The sequence below is a fragment of the Hippoglossus stenolepis genome, chromosome 21, assembly GCF_022539355.2.
Source record: "Hippoglossus stenolepis isolate QCI-W04-F060 chromosome 21, HSTE1.2, whole genome shotgun sequence".
NCBI classification, from domain to species: domain Eukaryota; kingdom Metazoa; phylum Chordata; class Actinopteri; order Pleuronectiformes; family Pleuronectidae; genus Hippoglossus; species Hippoglossus stenolepis.
In genome coordinates, this window is record NC_061503.1 from 8,596,157 (window position 1) to 8,616,814 (window position 20,658).

The 20,658-nt window shown below is 40.9% G+C and overlaps 2 protein-coding genes across 2 annotated transcripts in view; one reads left to right on the plus strand and one right to left on the minus strand.

Moving 5' to 3' along the window:
* The first annotated feature begins 945 nt into the window (after nucleotides 1-945).
* Nucleotides 946-10,575, plus strand: LOC118100630 (cAMP-dependent protein kinase type I-alpha regulatory subunit). The gene is made up of 11 exons (XM_035145940.2): nucleotides 946-1,251; nucleotides 2,836-3,051; nucleotides 4,382-4,552; nucleotides 4,718-4,809; nucleotides 4,899-4,960; nucleotides 5,064-5,110; nucleotides 5,237-5,395; nucleotides 5,646-5,706; nucleotides 5,901-6,022; nucleotides 7,435-7,516; nucleotides 7,956-10,575. Exons 2-11 carry the CDS (start codon nucleotides 2,878-2,880, stop codon nucleotides 8,126-8,128), a joined length of 1,143 nt encoding a protein of 380 aa, XP_035001831.1. The 5' UTR covers nucleotides 946-1,251; nucleotides 2,836-2,877; the 3' UTR covers nucleotides 8,129-10,575.
* Nucleotides 10,576-12,031: 1,456 nt separating this feature from the next.
* Nucleotides 12,032-20,658, minus strand: part of fam20a (FAM20A golgi associated secretory pathway pseudokinase) — an 11,134-nt gene continuing 2,507 nt past the window's right edge. The window contains exons 2-11 of the mRNA XM_035146701.2: nucleotides 20,531-20,658; nucleotides 20,216-20,266; nucleotides 18,447-18,525; nucleotides 17,720-17,812; nucleotides 16,011-16,126; nucleotides 14,882-15,062; nucleotides 13,685-13,794; nucleotides 13,492-13,573; nucleotides 13,348-13,407; nucleotides 12,032-13,246 (exon numbers count right to left, since the gene is read on the minus strand). The exon at nucleotides 20,531-20,658 is cut by the window's right edge and continues 66 nt beyond it. Of these exons, the coding sequence (XP_035002592.2) occupies nucleotides 12,976-13,246; nucleotides 13,348-13,407; nucleotides 13,492-13,573; nucleotides 13,685-13,794; nucleotides 14,882-15,062; nucleotides 16,011-16,126; nucleotides 17,720-17,812; nucleotides 18,447-18,525; nucleotides 20,216-20,266; nucleotides 20,531-20,658 (1,171 nt within the window). The 3' untranslated portion in view covers nucleotides 12,032-12,975. The remainder of the gene's footprint in view (nucleotides 13,247-13,347; nucleotides 13,408-13,491; nucleotides 13,574-13,684; nucleotides 13,795-14,881; nucleotides 15,063-16,010; nucleotides 16,127-17,719; nucleotides 17,813-18,446; nucleotides 18,526-20,215; nucleotides 20,267-20,530) is intronic.

The window sequence follows — 20,658 nt, forward strand, 5'->3', positions numbered from 1 at the left end:
ACTTTGCAGGTGTAACAAGAACATAATTTTATCAAGTTAAGGTAGCTACATCCCAACAAGCTATTAAAATCATGAAACTGTAATAATATCTTATATAATGACACCACACTCTCAGGTGCCATATTTATCCAAGATGAGTATTTTGATTTATATTTTATATCTATATTTTAAGTACAATTTCTTTATAATATATATGTACTTTTATGTGAGTAACATTCTAAATGTAGTCTATACTTGCTGTTGCTTTTCTGTGGTATTACTACTTCAAGCAGAGAATATATACTTTAACACATACCTACATTCTTACCCAACCATCATCTAAACATCATCTACTGGCAAAGATTGAATATACAATAATCCTAGTTTTCACTAGTGTGTTTTGTCTAAATTGTACGAATTGTCTTTACCCTAGAAAGGGCCCTTTATATTTAAATACTTTATATTTACACCGGGAGCGGGTCCTCTCTACGGAGGCCGCCATGTTTGTTTTTTTACAGTAGTCAAAACTGGACAAACTAAACACCTTTTGAGTTTTTATGAAAACTGAAGGCCACCACAAGTTCTCTATCGTGTTTGGATATGACAGCGTCATGAGGGTTTCATTTTGAGTCAAATTTGAATATCGGGGCTTATGGACATTTGGATGACACGACAGGAGTTGTGGTGTAGTTTTTTTACATTGAAGAATTGATCACCAGTTACTTCAATTGTATTGGATTTGGCTGCAACACTGTTTAACCCTGAAAGTGTTCTGTGGACTCAAACACTTCCCCCGCCCCCTCCATCGGCATAGTGGTGAGTAGATAATGAGGGAATTTTCATTTTTGGGTGAACTATCCCTTTAAAGAGTGCCCTCATGTTTTTAAATGCAACGAGAAGACTTCAGGGGATCACCACTAATCTCTAAATAAAAACAGCGACGAGAGTTTCCTATAATCAAGGTTAAATTTAATCAGGTTATTAATCGATTTTTTTCTTTTTTTATTGCCGAGCGATTTCCTTGACGTCACGATTTCCGCGCGGTTCCCTTTAAGGTTGCCAGGGGTTACGGGCTCACATGTCAGAACGAGGAGAATTGACGTCAGTGGCGGCCGCTGATTGGCTGCTGGCCGTATCCGGTGGGGCAGCGGTCCAGGGCTCGGGGAAAAAAAAAATCGAAGCGAGGAGGATCTGGTAACGGTTCGCTCCTGAAAAACATCGTCCATCCCGAGTCTCTAGCGAAGGGCTCGGCAGGAATTCTTACACTTTCCCGTGAGTATCCGCGTCTCTCCCCGTTGCGCGGAGCGTGTGACCTCTGAACAGGCTGAAATTTGCTTCCTCCGTCGCTCGTTTGTTTATGATAGAGCTCAAGATGGCGTCATTAGAGGAGAGCTTTGCCTTTGCACGGAGCTAGCAAGCTAGGTATCAAACTGGACGCGCTCTCTAACGTTACGCGCGTCGACAACATTCAGGCTGAAGTGCACGACATTCATTGCTATCGCCCTTTTGTTGTCCACTTGTTTTTTTGAACGTCCGCTCGGTGGCATTTCTGTCGCTGGGAGTTACTTGGCTGCAGCCGTCAGCCTCCTCATGAAGCCTTCCTGACCTAGACGATGGTTCACACAGGGCATTCGCTTCACACCGTCTCTAAAGGCGGTGACATTCACTCCGTTCGAACACCATGCGTTTCCGTACACCATCCATCCTCCTCTGTTCGCTGTTGTCACTTGTTCAGCAAGGTCATTCGTGCATCGCCGTGTTGTATCTGATTGAATTGACAGCCCTGTTCTCAGTGTCAGCAGGGAGGATGCTGCAGCTCAGGAACTAACCAGTTCACACGTTAGCTGTCTAGTGTGGATATTTTACATTAAACAACGGAGACACGTTCATTTCTACCACATGGTCTGAATGCAGTATCATTTATTTCTGGTTTAGATCAAAGCACGCCTGCCAAGTTTCCTCCACAAGTGTAGTTAGTGACCCAGAGCCTGTGCCAGCCTCATCTTTGATAACATGTCTAGTAATCTCCCTTAGACCTTGTCAGATTAGAAATTATCCCAATCCTATTATACTAATGCACACGCAATATACACTTGCAGAGACGGGTTCGCTCCACAGGACTCTGTAGGCATAATTACATTTACTCATTTACAGTTTCTCACCTTAAACGCACTTGTTGTTGGTTACAGCACAAGCCTTTTTCCTCAGAGCACTCTCTGAACAAGCTGATATCACTGAGGCCGATCAGATGATCGGGGATCTGTCGGGCGGTTTTGCTCGGCAACAGTGTTGTGTCTTGAAATGTTGAAACCTCGAGCAAATGCACTTGCTTTTATGCTTTGGTCTGTTTCACACTGGATTGATTCACTGGCCTTCACCATTCGTCTAAAATTAGGCCTCGGCTGTGATACTGTTACAGCTCTAGCTAGTTACTGTCTCTGTGACAGAGGGCTTCATTCAGGGTGGTAAAGAGCTCTTAATTGTTTTGAATAAATAAACCCAACACAAATTTGTGAGTCTGTGTGTGTGTGTGTGTGTGTGTGTGTGTGCGCGCGCGCCTGTCCTAATTTGTTGTCTCTAGACAGATATGTGTGATCGCATCATATGACCAGTTTTTACTCCTCACATGTAGAAGCGCTCAGGCTACTTTGAGCCAAAACAACCCCCCATCTCTCTGTGCCTTCTCACCCTGGTTCTATTTTTCTCACATTCCCCTGGTTTTCTGTCTGTTCGCGTCTCACCATGATACACTGACACTATAATTCACTGTCGCTCTCCAGTAACCCAGCTAGTCCATGCTGTTCAGTGATGGTCTGAAATCAAGCCCTTTTTCCCGTTACTGTCCACTCTCTCCAGTACAAAGGTTAGAGGTCACACAGCAGCGTCGCAGTTGTCGTCATGGCATCTGGAAGTACGAACAGTGAGGAGGAGCGGAGCCTGAGGGAGTGTGAGCAGTACGTGCAGAAACACAACATTCAACAGCTGCTGAAGGACTGCATTGTCCAGCTGTGCACCTCCAGGCCAGACAGGCCCATGGCCTTCCTCAGGGAGTACTTCGAGAGGCTGGAGAAGGTTTGTGTTTGTGTTTGTGTGTGTGTGTGTGTGTGTGTGTGTGTGTGTGTGTGTGTGTGTGTGTGTGTGTGTGTGTGTGTGTGTGTGTGTGTGTGTGTGTGTGTGTGTGTGTGTGTGTGTGTGTGTGTGTGTGTGTGTGTGTGTGTGTGTGTTATTGGATTTTGTTTGGTTGTCCTTACTCGTCAGTGGACAGAAAGAAAATCATTATACAGTGAAAGCTGAGCATCACATACTCATGTTACGCCACACAGCTACTATCTGTCTCCTAGGACTGCTAATATTTTCATAATCCTAATTTGTATTTATTTATATTTCATCAGATCATATTTATTTTATTTTTTTCGGTAAAAAACAAAACCCCAACTCAATTTAATACTTTTGTCCTTTCAACTCAGAAGATGTCACAGACGGAGAGATTTCTCAGACATTCAGGTTCAAGCACTATGTTTTTATATGATGTCATCAATACTTTTGCCCATCAGGTTTTTGGATTTGAGCTTCTGTAGCTTTTTAAAAAATTGTTGTGATTGAATATGTTAGTTTGTCCAAGAGTCACATAGCAAAAATTAAGTAGGTTATAGTAATATATTCAAATCAAGATAATAAGCTCTCTACCTAATATGCTGACACCACTTTAATGTCAAACATTTCTGCACAAAATTTACAAAGTGAACCTAATATTATGTTGTCAAAACCAGATACATTTACTATATCAGTAAAAATCTTGTTGGGCAAAGTTACTAATACTTGATTAAATAACTCCTCAAATTAAATGAAAGCAGACAAGTCCACATACAACAAATGACATTTCACAAATTGTTATTACTATGAATCACTTATTGGCTCTTGAAACTATGTATGTAATCAAAACCTTTTGTATTCAAAGTAGTAATTGATTGAAAATAAGTTTATCATGGTGGAATAAGGTTCATCACTTTTTTATTCATCAGATTTTTTAAAGATACTCACCTGACGGTGACCTCGAAATCCTCTTGAAGTGTACAACAGTACATGCATATATATGTACACATATACATATATATATATATATATGCATATACTCTAGTATATGTTTGTAGCCTTTAGATGTTCTGGTGGTTAAAAACCACTGCGTTATTTAAAGGAGGAACCTCACGGTAGTATTTCTCAGTTATTTTGTTTGACCACTGGATTGAATGTAAATTTTATTTATTAGTTTTCTCTTTATGTTTTCATGTGTAGTGTTCTGTATGTTGTAAACGCATAAATTAACCTGTTTAGTCACCCTGTTGCCCGATGGGGCTCTTTTTTTTCTTTTTTTCACCGGCTTCATCCCTTCCTTCCCTTTCAGGAGGAATCCAAGCAGATTCAGAACCAACAGAAGGCCAGCAATTCCCGTTCAGACTCACGCGATGAGGAGGTGTCTCCACCTATGAACCCGGTGGTAAAAGGTCGCCGGCGGAGAGGAGCCTTCAGCGCAGAGGTTTACACAGAGGAAGATGCAGCCTCATATGTCAGAAAGGTAGACGCACACATACACACATGAGCAAACAGCTTTGAAGTCTACTAGTGTGGCAACCATAGACTGAATATAAAGATGGACAACATGATGGGTCTCCAAAAGTGTCTTGATCATCCCCTGGTGTCTGGCTGCAGTTTGGATCATAAATGTGTGTTGTCTTCTAAGGTCATTCCTAAAGACTACAAGACGATGGCAGCCTTGGCCAAAGCTATTGAAAAGAATGTGCTCTTCTCCCACCTGGATGACAATGAGAGGAGGTATGTGTGAACACCTCCTTGGTTTTTTAAGTTTGGATATTTGTGTAACTGTACCAGTTGATCAGCTCACAAATCTTTTTTTTTTTCAGTGACATATTCGATGCAATGTTTCCAGTCACCTACATCGCTGGGGAAACAGTTATTCTTCAGGGTAAAGTTACATCTCTTCACTGTTAAATTCAACAAAAACTACTCCAGATTGAGACATGTCCTTGTGTGATTGGGATATTAACACTACCACTGTATACACACAGGTGACGAAGGTGACAATTTCTATGTCATCGACCAAGGAGAGATGGATGTGAGTATCTGGTTCTGAGCATGGATAGACCTAAATGTTTAAATCATATATAAATGTGACGTTTTTAGTTTTCCCTTTTTGCCATTTGATCTGTGGCCATTGGTTTCTACCCTGCTAATCTGACAGGTCTATGTGAACAATGAATGGGTGACCAGCATCGGAGAAGGAGGCAGCTTTGGCGAGTTGGCCCTGATCTACGGCACCCCGAGGGCGGCCACAGTCAGAGCCAAGACCAACGTCAAGCTGTGGGGCATCGACAGAGACAGCTACAGGAGAATACTCATGGTGAGGACGCATGTTATTGTTCTCGTGGGTCTGATGTAAAGGAAGATCACTGTTCATTTAGGTGTTTTTTATTTTCTCTATTTTAATTTTATGTGTACATTAGTTTTGGTTCCTGCTGTAACTAACTAATATCCACATATCATATCATCTAACTTTTATTGATTCTAATGCTGAGATGCTACATCAAGCTTATAATTATTTCATTTTCTTTTTAATGCAATTACACTAATACAAATATATTTCTCTTCAGGGAAGCACTTTGAGAAAGAGGAAGATGTATGAGGAATTCCTCAGGAAAGTGTCCATTCTAGGTGGGTCCATTTTATTTTGAAATTAGACACAAGGTAAAAATAGAAGAAGAGAAGCCACTTGTGTTTGCGTCTGGGATTAAAATAACCTGAAGGAGCATATAAAAATATCTCACTTAAGAACAAAACTTTTAGATGAAACCTTTTTTTGTCCGTCGTCTCAGTTTAGAACTTTCTTCTGTGTTCTCCGTCCTCAGAGTCCCTTGACAAGTGGGAGCGTCTGACAGTCGCTGATGCCTTGGAGCCCGTCCAGTTCGAGGACGGACAGAAGATTGTCGTGCAGGGAGAACCTGGAGACGAGTTCTTCATCATCTTAGAGGTACAACGCTCGATCACTAACTCTCTCCACACATAAGCTAGATGGTTTTGTCCCAAATACCAGGATTTTACCTCTGGAAGTGAGGAGATGTCACGTGAAGTTTATTAGTGTTGATGGGGTGTCCATCATTGTTGCTGGTTTTATTCCATCAGTTCTGTATTTAGCTGTGGCCCAGTTTAATCAAACACTTCAGGAATTGTTGGATCCACTCATGACTTAAAGCTGTTTCATGTTTTCTGTTGAACTATTTCAATCCACGCACGCACGCCCTCTGGTGGTGATTGGAAAATGTTGCTCCACCTTCAACATGCATTTGATATAGTTGATTAAATGATTCGTCAATCTACAGAAAATTCATCAGCAACTATTTTCATTATTGAAGTTACTTTTCTTGTGAAATGCTACATTATTACAGTAAAGTGACTGTTGTTAGGTGGTGAGACAATAAAACAGTTTGAGGATGTGACCTTTGATTCAAGGAAATTATGATGGTCATGTTTTTTAATTATAGTTTTGAATAATCAATAATTTAAGGCAATTATTGGCAGAAATAAATAACCTTTTAGTTGCAGCCATAATTTGATCAAATCTAAGATAAAACCAAGCATTAAATTCATTCTTGCTTAAGGGTATTAAACTGGTGGCACTTTACATGAACTCTGGATAATGTCCGGACAATTGCATCCAGAGTTTGCCTTTCACATATGAAGAACGCAGGAGGAGATTGTCCGGGTCAGACATGTTCTCCACAACAGGAAAATGTACAGAACTTTGAGGCGAGGGATGGTGCCAGGGTGGAGCCTGAAGGAGGCAGGACATTACTTGTAAATTCCACTAGGGAAATCACATGTTTTTGTACACAACGCCTTCCCTTATCACCAAAAGCTCTCAAATCTGTTTGTCTTTTCAAATTGACAACTTCATGTGTGTATCATTTTGCGTTCTCACATACAGCCCCTCCAGAAACTTTTCGGAAAATATCTGGACTGCATGTCTGAAAGCAGCTTGTGACTGAGCTTGAGATATTTAAAACCTGCTCAGTTCAGTGTTGTTGTGTATGTGTTGATTTGTTTAATTGTCTTGATATGTTGTTTGAATGTGACAAGTCAGGGTCTAAAATTAACTGGCAACACTATCAAAAAAGCACAAACAAATCAAAACCACACATGCTTTTGTATTTTCTAACTAATGCTTTATTAATGATTTACATGTAATGATGGATTTGTCATTAATTCCTTGAGAGGAATTCATGTGATTGGTTGACTAATGAACCTGAACTTATATTTTCCAATTTCAAAACCAATGTACTTATGTCAGATGCTTTTTAGTCATTCAGAGAATACGCTCTTATGAAGATGTAGCTGGTGCACCTTCAAATCATCCATGTGTGTGTGTTTTCTTTTTGGTTTTAGGGCTCTGCAGCTGTGCTGCAGCGTCGCTCAGAGAACGAGGAGTTTGTGGAAGTGGGGAGATTAGGACCATCTGACTACTTTGGTAAGAGCTAAACAGAATCACAGCAGTCTTTGATTTCTTTTAATCGATTTGTGCTGTCAATTTGTGATGTGTGTTGAAAAAGGAGAACAAGAGTCTCTAACATATGTTTGAAAATGGTTTGAAAGTATGAGTAAAGTCCTGTTTCTCATGATCAACAATAAGGTGTTTGTTTTTACGGAGATTAAGGAATAATAAACTTCTTATCAGGCACCTTTTAAACACATGGTTACAAAGTGCTTTACAGGTTAAAAAGGAAGAATTGAAAGCAAACAATGAAAATAATTAAAGGTGGTTTGAAGTTCAAACAACATTAGAGCACAAATACAAAAATAAGAACATTAAAGATGAGAAAAGAGTAAAAACAGAATATAATGAAAGAATACAAATGGTTAAATCAGAGCTAGATTTTAAAAAGTCTGTGTTTGTCTGCGCTCCCCAGGTGAGATCGCTCTGTTGATGAACCGTCCCCGTGCTGCCACCGTGGTCGCCCGCGGCCCCCTCAAGTGTGTCAAGCTCGACCGGCCTCGCTTCGAGCGCGTTCTGGGTCCCTGCTCCGACATCCTCAAACGTAACATCCAGCAGTACAACAGCTTCGTCTCGCTGTCTGTCTGAAGGGGGCGTCTCGTTCCTCCTCCTCCTCCTCCCCCCCTACCTCCCTCTCCTCCACCCCCCCGCCCTCTCCTCTCCCTCTCTCCTTTTAGACCCAGGGTCCACCAATGCAATTTGCTTTTTTGTCACTTTTCTTCTTCTTCTTTCTGTTCACTTTTTCTCCTCCTCCCTCTTTGTTTTCCACACGGATGATTTCGTTGTTGCCACCCGTCAGGCAGAGGTGACTTTTAGCCATTCACCAGCGCTTGTACCAGCTGCTGTACGCTACCTTGTAGGCACAGTTACATCACGTTAATTATGTTATAAATGTATTTGCTGGTTATGGTTTTATTTTTGAATTAAAACACATAACAGGATTGTTAGGAGATCTGAAGGACACTTGGGTCTCACACTGATGAGACAGGACAATCAAACTTTACATTGGCGCTTTGTTACAGAATTATGTTGTAGGTTGAAGCGAAGAGGACTGATTTTTTCCCCCGAGCTTTTCTTTTTTGACATCAGTCAGATGAACAGTGTAGAGCAGAACCTAGAAACTGTAGGAGGCAGGAAGTATTTGACTGCTTCGAGTTTAGTTTTTAGGTTTCAGCTGCGACCTGAAGCTCCGTTTCTTCTTTTATGGTTACCGTTGTGATTGGTATGATGAGATTGGTGATTTTTTGCTTAGTTTGGGAGAGCTTGTGCAACTTAAAGGTCCTTATTTAATTGTGCAGCTACCAGGCTAGTGCCAAATGTTGGTTATTTTTAAAAACGCAAAGATGCATAGCTGTGGAAATGCAGTGCGTGTTCTGTTCCCCTGGCTATTTGAAGCCCCAAAAACAGGAAATAGTTATTATTACCCTTATCATCCTCTTAATCGGTAGAATGACCATACAAGAACTGCCTTGACTACTCTGAGGGAAAAAAAGTAAAAAAGAGAGGGAAAAAAAAACAAGAGTATTAAGTGTATTTCAGTATTCATTTTTTTAGTATATACCAAATAACTTGGTCACTCTTCTGCTATGGTTTGTAATCAAAATATTATCATAGTATAGAAAAATCGATCATTGTTCTATTACTATCATTGACGAAATGATAAACTTATGGTTTGGAGTGATGGTGATCTTAAAAAAATATGTTTAACTGTCTTTTGTAAACACTTATTTTTCCATAAATTCTATTTTAGGTGTCCAGTGCCACAAAGTAAATAAATGCTTCTTCTTGACAAAACAGTATGTAATTGTATTGTGTAAAACGTCATGGGTTTCAAACTTTTTAACAATAGATCAAAAGGGTAAATACAGGTTTATTGAAGTGACGTCTTGGAAGAAAAAAAAAGTTTAAGCAAACCAGGTGGTTTGTGGATTTTCAGGACATCCGAAGTATTTATGTATGGAAGCATCACAGGCGAGCTGACGGGCAGCGTGAGCAGATATTTATTTAAAACTAGTGTCATTGCTTATTGCCTATTTGAAAAAGGTGGCTGTCTTCTCATCAGAGTAGCTTGTGATCTGTTCTCTATGCTTACTTGGCATGATGTTTTAGGCATCCAGTGATCCGGTATGAATGGAAGCGTGAATTTAAAAAGAAAAAAACTAAAAAAAAAAAAGTGTCCTGCAGCTGCGTGCAGAAGCAGGAACTCTGTCAAATATTTGGTTTGTTACTCCCTAGCTTAACTGCTTCATGACTATTTAGATAAAATGTTAAGTCTTTTTCTTTCTTTTTTTTCTTTTATTTTTTTGAAAAGATCTTTACCAAATCACACAATGTTGACTTCTGGATTTTCAGCTCAACTCTTCATTCCTGCTTCACTGTCTTTTACCAGAAACCACCCAGAACCAGTCACATCTCTGTTTCTATTTCTTTTGTTTTGTTTTTGTCTCATTCAAAGCACTTGTACTCGCTCGGAACCGAGATGTGTGTTTGTACGTCCAAAACGATTTGATTTTGGTGCCGATTGCAGGGTCGTCAGATTAGCGATGAGAGTTTTCGTTCACAGACATTTTTTTTCTTTCTTTACAGTTATTTGAGCATCTTCACGTGTTTCCTCCCTTAGCCCTCGGGTTGTCCTTGTGGATGTGGTTACATGCGGATTTGTGTTGATCCTGATCCACAGGAAGTGACTGTTAGGGGCGAGGGTTTCATGCACCTTTTTGTCGACGTATTGTTTTCCTGTAAATAGCGACATCACCGGTTTTATTCCAAAATGTTTTTAGCCACACTGCAATCGTCCCGGTTTGCCTTAGCTTACCTTACCTGGGCTTACAGTAGTAGTCGGTCACTCCTGCTAGCCCGACCTTCAGTGAGTTTGTTAGACCTGCCGCTCGAGAGAGAGCAGCAGGCGATCAGAGGACCATTCTTTTTCTATTCTACCCTGTATTCAGTTTGACCTCCTGTATGTGCAAAGATGTTTATCCTTTTGGTATAGATTGTTCCAGATGGCAGTTTAAGCAATAAAAAAGTAAAAATGATTCTGTCTCGTCTCAGGCTTCGTTCTTTTTTTAATACTTGTGTTACTCTTGCTGGGACATGGTCGAGGTCATGATGCTTATTGTCAAAACGCTTCTAATGTAACAAAATTCAATCAGGTGCAATTTGTCAGGAAGACAATCCACTTACAGCTTCAACTAGTAATCATTTTCATTATGGATTCATCTGCTGATCGTTGTTCTGTTGGTATGTTTGGTATGTAAACTATAAGATGGTAGTGAAAAATGTAGTTTCCTAGAGTCCAAGTTGACATCCTGACTTGGCGCTGAGGGTGAGAAACTGTTTTGTACCTGCTGGCCCATTAAAAAGAAATATGTAATATGAAATTTGTCCACCAGGGGGAAACGTAATTCTACCCTCAGTCTAAGGAATTTAAAGCCTCTTGTATTCACTCATTCCTGCTCAAAAACACTTGCTGTATTCAAATCGATGCCGATACATTTTAAATACACAACTTCTATCATTCCTCTCTTGTAAATTCATTATTTAAAACAGGGTAGATATGGGTCCCTCAAAAGTTTTCTTCAATTTTACAAACAAAACTCTTTAAAAAGAGAAGAATTACATTTTCTGGAATTCAGATGGAATGGTTCCTAATTTTTTTTTGGTATGTTTTTCAACTCTGGTCTTCAATTTAATTTCAAGTGGTATTAAAAGTGTGTTTGACTTTATTTGTGTTCGCCCTGTGTTTATGGTACATCGTCTAATATTTATGACTTCTGACATCTTAGATCATATTTCCATGCAGTGATATTTTCTAATGATGATCAAAAGTTTGAAACTTTTAAGATTATAATTAACCGTATTAATTGTACTTGAGAAACAGCAACATTGCTGCTTCGAAATGATTGCTCGTAGTATCGTAGTTATTTTGGGTTGAGAAAAGTTCAGGCTGTTCCTTGATATTTTAATCAGTCATCCTTCACATGTGACGAGATTCAAGAATCTTTATTCCTGCTGCTGAGTTTTTAGTGAAGTTCAATTCATGTATTGGTGCTTGAGAGCATGTTTTATGATCTTGATGCTTGTCAGGCTCCCCCTGCTGCTTCTAATTTGGCAGAATTCACCAACAGTGTTTCCTTAAAGTAGCTGTGGTTGTTTCTTACTTTGATTAAGAACAAATAAAACAGAGAAGACTAAAGTTCTGACATGAAAACACATTTATAACTGGTTCAGATTTATAGCAGCGCTGTAACATATAACACACGTGTGTCGGTTGCTTTGGGTTTGCCGTGTCTCCGTCTTAGCCTGTTTTAGTTGACAGTGCTGTCGTAAAGCTCTTTAAATGCTCTGATGAGACAGAGAGGGATTACAAGTCTGGAAACTAGGGTGGAGTGAACTCAATGACAGTTTAGGAGGAGCCACTTTTCTCACTGACACATACAACTGACACTGTTATTTACAGGTGATGATTGTTCTACAAAACTCACACAGTCATCACTTAAAATAACTTTATTTCCTCTTTATAATCACATTGACGCCACAGAAATCTGTCTGTCCACTGTCAGAATATTCAAACAACTGATCCGGTGCATCGCAGCGCTCTCGCATGAACTCCTTCACTGGTCTTAATGTGTTTGACAGTGAGAGTGTGAAATCTTCTGCATTCATCTATAGAGCCATTGTCGGACATGAACTCCGGAGAATGTCCGCACAATTGGGCCCGTACTTTCTCCAGAGTTTCCCTTTCACACATGAGCAGCCCAGCTGAAGATTCTCCGCCCAGGCGTGGACAACAACACAAGAATCTGCAGCGTTCAGGCGAGGGGGGGGGGCGCAGCAGGCAGAAGCAGGACGTAAGGTTTTTGTTTACGGGACATCAACACCGGTGTCGGCCCTTATCACCAATAGCTCTCTTGACATCTTCATTGTTGTCCTCTATGAGTTTTTTCAGTTTTCCACTTCTGTTGCCCGCTCATTTGCGGTGAATCCAGTGGTGAATATCCTGCTTTTTTTCTCACAGGGGTCATTCGGACATTCTCCAGAGTTTTAACTAAAGCAGAAACTCCAGAGAAAGTCTGGAGCCTCCCACTCTGACATTTGCGTTCTCACACAGGAGATTATCCGGAGGTCACCAAATGCCTGAAAACAGCATCACTGCTTTCTTCAGGTCAAGTTAGTCTTTAGTCGATCCTTAAAAGGTTTTAATTCATTTATGACCATGAGAGAGACTAAAGAAAATAAAAGCATGAGCTCGCTCGGTGATTGGAATGCAAGGCCTGCAGTGATTCACGTTCTGAACTTCCTCAATCAGTCTTCACAGCATTTTCCTTTTATGGCTTGTTCCTTAAATCAAAACCATGAGATCCCTGTTTGCTCACCAGGTGACTGAGCTTCACCATGAAGTCCTCTGTGCTCTGAGACGAGCCTGTCCTCCTCTGTTACCTGGTCCTTTCCATCTCTGTCACAGTCTGAGGTCTCTCTGTGGATTTGACAAAGTCCTTAGTGATCACCTCCTCCTCCCCCAGCCGCCGGACGCACCGCCGGACCCCCCGGAGGATCTTCTGTAACCGGCGGTCCAGCGCCAGGAGGTGGGGCTCCGTCAGGACCGGCTGTAAAGGGTCTCCCTCCAGGGACTCCCTCATCATGTCGCTGAGCCTGAACTCTGGTTGGGCCAGGACCTGGAGCCGCAGCAGCGTGGAGCGTTTTATCCTGAGAAGGGAATGGAGAAGATGGAATACAACATTTTTTGTTTCGAGTGAATTCATTTGGATCCACAGAAATAAAAGCTGGTCCTGCTGCTTTTTACTTACATGCAGCACTGAGTTAGTGGGGCCAGGATGGACATCTCATCTTGAGCGTGCTTCCCAAACCTGAACACATGATGCTGTGCGTCATGAAGGATGCTCTCAAACAATTTCACAATATTTGAATCCACGACAATGCTCTCTTCTCACCCTCTGGCATTGTCCAAGTGGAGGAGGAATCCTTCATCCTCAAACTTGGTAAAAACCTCATAGTGGTGTCTGTCCATGTTACCTGCAAACAAGCATCACAACTTTTACTGAGACACGAGGTGAGATGTGTTCGGATAGTGACAGACCTGCTGGATATACGAAGAGTAGATAAAGTGTTGGTGGAATAAAATACCTGTAAGGAAGTCGAAGATGGACATGTCGATGATGTTGAGGAGCCTGTTGCCGGAGTTATACGGATACAGCTTCTTTATGGTGTCACAGTAGAACGGATTCACTTTCCACCTTTAAAACCCACACAGACAAAGAGAAATGAGACGAATATTATATACTCTTATGTGAAATGAACAAACATATCTGTAACAATGTGACAAAACAGAGTCCGTAATTGCTTCTTTAAGTCCTCACAACCTTTTTTCGCTGCAACATTTGGTTTGACGTGCCGTGTTTTAAATCATGGCCTGGCAAATTTTGTATTTGAGGAATTATCCTAATGATGCACCACAACAACAGCATCTAAGAAATAATGAGGAGCCTCTGTACGCTGCATTTCGTGTTATGTGTCACTAGGTGCCGGTTAGCTTATTTATTGCACAAAACAGGAAGAGGTCTCAGTTCGTCTGGTGCAAATTGTCCCTGTGGGTTTAAAAAAACAGTGGAGTGAAAAAGCATAAAAGAGGAAAAAGTCTTTGAACAAAGACACAAACATCCAATTTAGTCCGGTATTAACTGGATTTATGGGAAATGTGGCCTTTCACTTTATTTTGAAAATGCTAGATCTTATAATCTTGCTAAAGGCCACCAACCTTCTCAGCCACCAAATAATTCCATAACGTCTGTCTGTCTGTATGTGACCCGAATACCTCGTGAACCGCTCGTCTTGCCAACTTCACACTTGATATGTGTTTTGTTAAGGCCCTGAGGAAGTGCAATGTGGAATTTTGTGCGATTTGATCACACAACATGTTCGATATTAATACAATTTGAATAGGTCGTCAAAGCAAAAGCACAAAGTTTTGCTGCTCCGATGCTTTATGTCAAGGGGAATTACAGATCTTTCACTTGGTTAAAACTTGGGTTTGAAGATTGTGTTGGCTTTATAACAGACCACTGAAATAGCTGAGATGCAATGTATGAAAAAAAACACCAGATATAAAAAGCTCTGCAAACAACGTCAAGTACACAAACAATGAAAAGTGACAGTATTTTGTAGAACTGTTTGAGGAGAACTCACTGATAAGGAATAATTCTGAAGTAGCTCGGCAGCTTTAACTAATTTTAAACAAACAGCCCATTCCAAACTGGCAGGTTTAGAACAGGCACTGCACTTGTGAGATAAAATGAGATTCCTCTGCTGAGGTTGAGGTCTTACTCTTCTTGTCCGGTGAAAGTGTACGATCGTACCCAGGGGTTGGGGATGGAGATGCGGGGGGAAATGCTGAGGCCGGGCAGGTAGGCAGACATGGAGCCCTCCAGCAGGTCAGGGCTCCCGCACACTGCATATTCCGTCTTGCACACGTACAGGCACTTGGCAAAGAAGCATGTGTTGTTCGCTGTTTGGGGAACGGAGCAAAAAACAGTGGAATACCAAATGAGTTTCCTGTTCACATGTAATTACACGGTTTTTGATCAGCTCGGCCTTCCCCTACAGCTGGATGTCGAATCACCGGCGAGAAGAAACATCAAACCAGAACCAAAATAACTGACAGGGAGGCGTAGGCTTGTATGTGCTTTGCTTGTTAACATATAGTGGCATAGTGCTGATATTACAGTTACTGAAAATCAAATATTATCTTATTTATTTATAATTTATATTTGTTCACCCTCGAAATGAATAAGAGCATTTATAGCAGAAATTTGTTTGCAACCCCAAATATTGTTTATGCTTCAACATTAGAAAAATAAGATGATTCAGTTTCTGGCAGAGTTAAATGAGAAGATTTATACCACTCTTATATCCGTTTGATGACAGGACAGACTAGCTGCTTCCTCCATAGACTGTATATAAAGATGGACAACATGTTGGCTGGCTGCAGCATAGGTTATAAACCTTGCTTCCTCCATGTTAGTAGATGGGACATGGACCAAACTAAAAAGATCGAATGTTTTTAGGTAGTTCCTATCACAATGATGTTTGTTCAAGAGTTTTGTTTTTTTAAAGTTATTTTAAGATATAAAAACAGGGTGAAACATCATGATTGACTGTTGAGACTGACTCATGATTGGTTAAGTGCTTGTTTTAGCTCCAAATGATGTAATCGGTGCAAAATGTCAGCGTTCATTTCCGGGATATTTTGGCTTCATTTATGGTTAGTGGCAGAAAGTGTCGTCCATCTTTGCAGTCTGTGGTTTCCCCCCCGTTTCCTGTCTTGAAGGAAAAGGGAGGGCTAAGCCAACTACCTGCTTGCTTTAACGGTTAGCTTTATATTTAACCGACAAACACAGGAGTGGTGCTGAGTCTGCCTATCTAAAACTTAAAAAGCGGTCTGCTGGTGCTTTACCCGGGGAGGTGAAGAAGACAGCTCGTAGGTCTTCGGTTTGCGTGACCTGGAGGACTTCTCCTGTGACGTTAACCAGCCTGCCAGCTACAGGCGGGACCCTCCGGAAGTCCAGGATCCTATTGAAAACATTGATGAAATTCAGTAAAACCCAATTCCCCAAAAAAAATTACTTCTTGCTTTTGCAAGTGCGAGGAAAAGTTTACAGTTCACAGAGTTCATGCTTATGTAAGTGTAATGTGAACCCCCTGGAGATGATGGTATCTCTTACCTCATTTCACAGGAGCCCACGGTGGGTTTCTACTGATTCTTATCAATGAATGTATCCTATTGACATCCTCTGCCAGACTGGCTGTGTTCATATACACTGCTAAAAACGTATACCTCCCTGAGGGCCATATTTCACTCGCGTCTCACAAACTGTAATCACACAACAATCACTGTGCGCAGCTGAGTTGCTGTTTCTCAAAATTCCGGCATTCCTCACCTACTGATTGCGAGCGATAAACGATAAAGGCTTCTGGCAGAAAAGTCAGACACAGCAGAGAGGTGTCACACTGCAACAGATAACAAACCAAACGCCATAAATTACAAATAGGAGAGGGCAGAGATGTAGTCTCTGTCTTGTTTGTGTTGGGTGACAGTTAGAACCTTAATGATTCTTACATGTGAAACCTCATCGACTTTTGAATATGAGCAGATGCACACTGTACAACAATAATATTTGAAGGTGGAATTACAGGGATTGAGTTGTTGACGTGTCTTTTGTGGTGAAGTGATGACTGGCTGCCTAATGACACTGTCTGGCTCAGATGACTGTATTTCACAGTGAATCACCTCATCTCAGCTAATGTACTATTACACAACGACGTACGGTGTGTGTGTGTGTGTGTGTGTGTGTGTGTGTGTGTGTGTGTGTGTGTGTGTGTGTGTGTGTGTGTGTGTGTGTGTGTGTGTGTGTGTGTGTGTGTGTGTGTGTGTGTGTGTGTGTGTAGATATGGAGTATCTAAAATGTGACTGTGGTTTACTCTGATCAGCGAGTTGGGAAATCGTAGGTTGCAAAAATGGTTGCGAACATGTTGCAATCTTTGTGGATTGGGTTGGGTAGTTTCTCTGTCAGCGCCAGGAAATATATATATATATATGTCGAGTGTGTGTCTGTCTGCATGTGTGTGGCCGCACAAGTGTGTGTATTTCTAACTGAATTTATTTATTTGTTGTATATCAGAGGTATCCTATTACAAAAGTGCTGTCATATCTCTGCATTGTCATCCCCGCTCCTCTGCGACACATTACAAATGTATTTTATTTTTTGGTAATTTTATAAATTGTATAGTCTACAGTACTTAGAGGCTTTACCTAAGCAAAGCAGTGAAATGCATGCTCATGTCAGCCTGCTAACAGGTATAGCCTAATGGTTACCATATTAACTATCTTATATGATCATTGTATATATTAATTATATGCTTATTAACAGTAAACACAAAATCACAGTATTTTCAGGTTTTTAGACACTGAACAAATACAATTTCAACCTGATGTGTGCATCATTTAGTGTGGCTAAAATAATTAAGATTCAATTGTTTGTTGTTGATTGTTTTCAGTCTTAAATTTTCCTCGATTTAAAATAGAGGGTCCAATGAAAGACATTAGTGAATGTGTGACAGAGAGAGTAAAACAGAGAATACAAAGAGGAGCTGATGAGGCTGCACCTGTCCAGGTGAAAGGCAGCGATCTCTGCATTGTGCCTCTGGAAGTCAACGAAGTAGAAGAAGTCCTCTGGAGTCTGGTCATCCCTCTGCTGCCTGACACAGACACACACAAACAGACACACACCCATAAAATCAACACAACAAATACTGTAATTTTAACAGATACTAGATGGTTTTGGCTCACACAAACTATATAGCACACGAGCTGAGATAATACCCTGTAATATAATGTAATCTAATTTAACATTTTCATGGACACAGACTCCAGAACCACATATTCTTTGTGTTGGTGGGACAGAAATCTTGATTCTTCACCCAACAAATATCTTATCGGTGGAATCGAGTGTGTTTTCATACATTAGAATCCTGGTTTTTACCCTTATCTAGTTTTTCTATTCACAATTTCGCATTTGGAACCTGAAAAAAATGGTTATTCTCCCGACCGACTGGCTTTTGCTTCACATTCAACGAGATTGTTCAGAAAATCAGCCTCAGCTATTGGTCAAGGAACGAAATACAAAGCATCCTGAAATGAAGTATTCTTCACTACCCTTCAGGCATTTAAGTAAGGTGTTTACCTGCCGCTGATATCCTGGTTCCTGGAACTGGAATAAGCTGTTTGCATGATCACAACTCATCTGCATTCGCTTGAATACATCAACAACTTATTGAAGTGATCTAAGGCAAATTGAGACAGAGACTCTTTACATGATGACTCAGGCCTCACCTCATTGGTTTGAACATGGCCTTGGCAAAGTTCTGCATCTTCAGAGCCAGTTTCAGGTGATGTCCACTGGGTTTCACCACTGTAATAAAGAGACAATAAGAAGAAAATATGAAGCATGAGGTCTTCATACACACATTTCCTTTACAATACAGTTTATAGAAACAGACAGACAACTCCTTGAATTGTGTGTTTGAATGCTGAAAACATGACAAACACTGAGCAACAGGTAACAAAGTAATTATTTGTTTTTTAGCTTAAATCCCCGGAGGTCAGTTCAAACTGTGGAACAGTTTCCAGCTCTGGCTGCTCCCTGTGTTACAGTAATTGGGGGTTGGTCAGTTAGTTTTCACTCTCTCTGCGACTGTAGCGTCCCTCGTTCTCTGTCGCTCTGCATAGTACAGTCACAACAGCAGGCCAGGCTGACCACACACAGGTCTCCTCCTGCTGCACGCCGTCAAACTCCAACTCAGAGTACAAGAGTTTACAATCTCTTCTTTTTTCTTCTGGAAATTAATCAAAGGGGACCAAACTTCCTCCGTGGCCACCGTGCACTGTCGCTCTTTGGTGACTGAAGTAATGAAAATCTCACGAAGGTTAAATTTAAACAGATTGTTTTGTTGCATTTCTTCTTGGCAGTGAGAGATGTGTGGTCTGTTACTTTACTGTGCAGCAGTGCTGAGGCACAGGCAGGACAAAAACATGCAGCATAGCTGACTTCACGTCCATATCGAGCTGTGTGAGGGTATGTTGTTGGGAGAAAAATACTAAATATAAAACTGTTATTTAAAGAAATGTGCACCTTTTTCAATCCAGTTTGCATTTATGTTTATATTTCTACATTGAAAAGTGAACTGCAGCCTTTACATGCATTTGTGGCAGTTATTTGAAAGCTGATCTCTGCTCCATCCATCCATTGTTTCATTACCACCAGGTTATGTGTTCACTCCTGTCCATTTGTTTGTTGGTTGGTCTGTTTGTGAGCAAGATAACACAACAACAACAGGGCGGATTATGAAAAAACTGGAGAACAGATTTACACAAAACTTGGTGGAAGGATAAAACATGGGCCAAGAGGGAACCCATATACAATTTGGTGATGATGTGGACAAAGGGACAGATCCAGGATTTATTTTCACTTTCTTTAAAACTGCAAGATTTCTCGACACTGTTACCAAAGTTACCAGGACCATACATTTTGCAATTTTGGTTTGGATCCTCATGCTAAGAAGCTCAGAAGGACATCGCATTTTTTTTAACCTTTACTTTACCAGGCAAGTCATTCAGAACCTTTTCTTATTTACTATGACAACCTGTAAGTGCCTGTAAGTGCAGGGGGAAGGAGGAGAGAGGACAGAGAAAAAAAAGATGACAGTGTAGGTGGCGGTTGGTTTGTAGGTTGAAGCCTGAAAAGAGGCTTCACTCTAAACCTTTCAACATTTAATTAAGAGTGCTGCCTTTGAACATAAATGAAGGCTTGTTTTGTTTTCTTTTTATTTCTTTGCCCAGAGCATGTGTCTTATACAAATCTGACTTCTGGTGCCAAATGAAAAACAAAATCCTCACTATCACAAAGGCAGCAGTGTGTTTGTGTGTCGCGGTGCCGCCGAGCACAGCAGAGAAGAGGAGAGAAACATAAAAAAAGGCTAAACAAAGGAGACAGTCCGGGATCGAACACGCCGTACACAAAATATACAGCTACGCAACATGAGGAAGTGAGATAAAGAACATCAAGCCTTACAAAATAAAAGTCTGAGGTGACTTGAACATACCTTGGGTACAATCGCAGGTTCCTTTCAGGGCCTTCTCATCTTGAGTGTAATCTGTAAATTAATCATTTAAAACACAATAATCAACAATTAACCACCACTGACTTGGGTTTGTTGCCACAATAGTAGCATCTCTATCAGCCTCTTCTTTTCCAGTGTTGCTTGAATCAGAAAACTGCTCAGTTGCTGTATGGCACAAAGGGATTTTGCTGTATGACACAAAAAACGAGCTAATCCTGCAGAATTTGTCCTCCATGTAAGATGGTGAAAAATAGAGAAACAGACACACAGGTGTTGTAAATCTCATCCATCCCTGACCTGCGTTGACGATCGCCATGCTCCCCATGTCCTTGAGCAGTTGCGGAACAGCCAGGTCATCGCGGGAGTACAGGGCGTAGCGGCTGATCCCCAGGTGGAACTTCAGCCAGCTGGCGTCGGGGTCAAAG

What these genes read in the sequence shown, in the direction of transcription:
- LOC118100630 (XM_035145940.2), top strand. Translation starts at nt 2,878, where the DNA reads ATGGCATCTGGAAGTACGAACAGTGAGGAGGAGCGGAGCCTGAGGGAG. An exon ending in ACTTCGAGAGGCTGGAGAAG is followed by an intron (nt 3,052 to 4,381) that starts GTTTGTGTTTGT and finishes CTTCCCTTTCAG; the next exon opens with GAGGAATCCAAGCAGATTCA. An exon ending in CAGGAAAGTGTCCATTCTAG is followed by an intron (nt 5,707 to 5,900) that starts GTGGGTCCATTT and finishes CTCCGTCCTCAG; the next exon opens with AGTCCCTTGACAAGTGGGAG.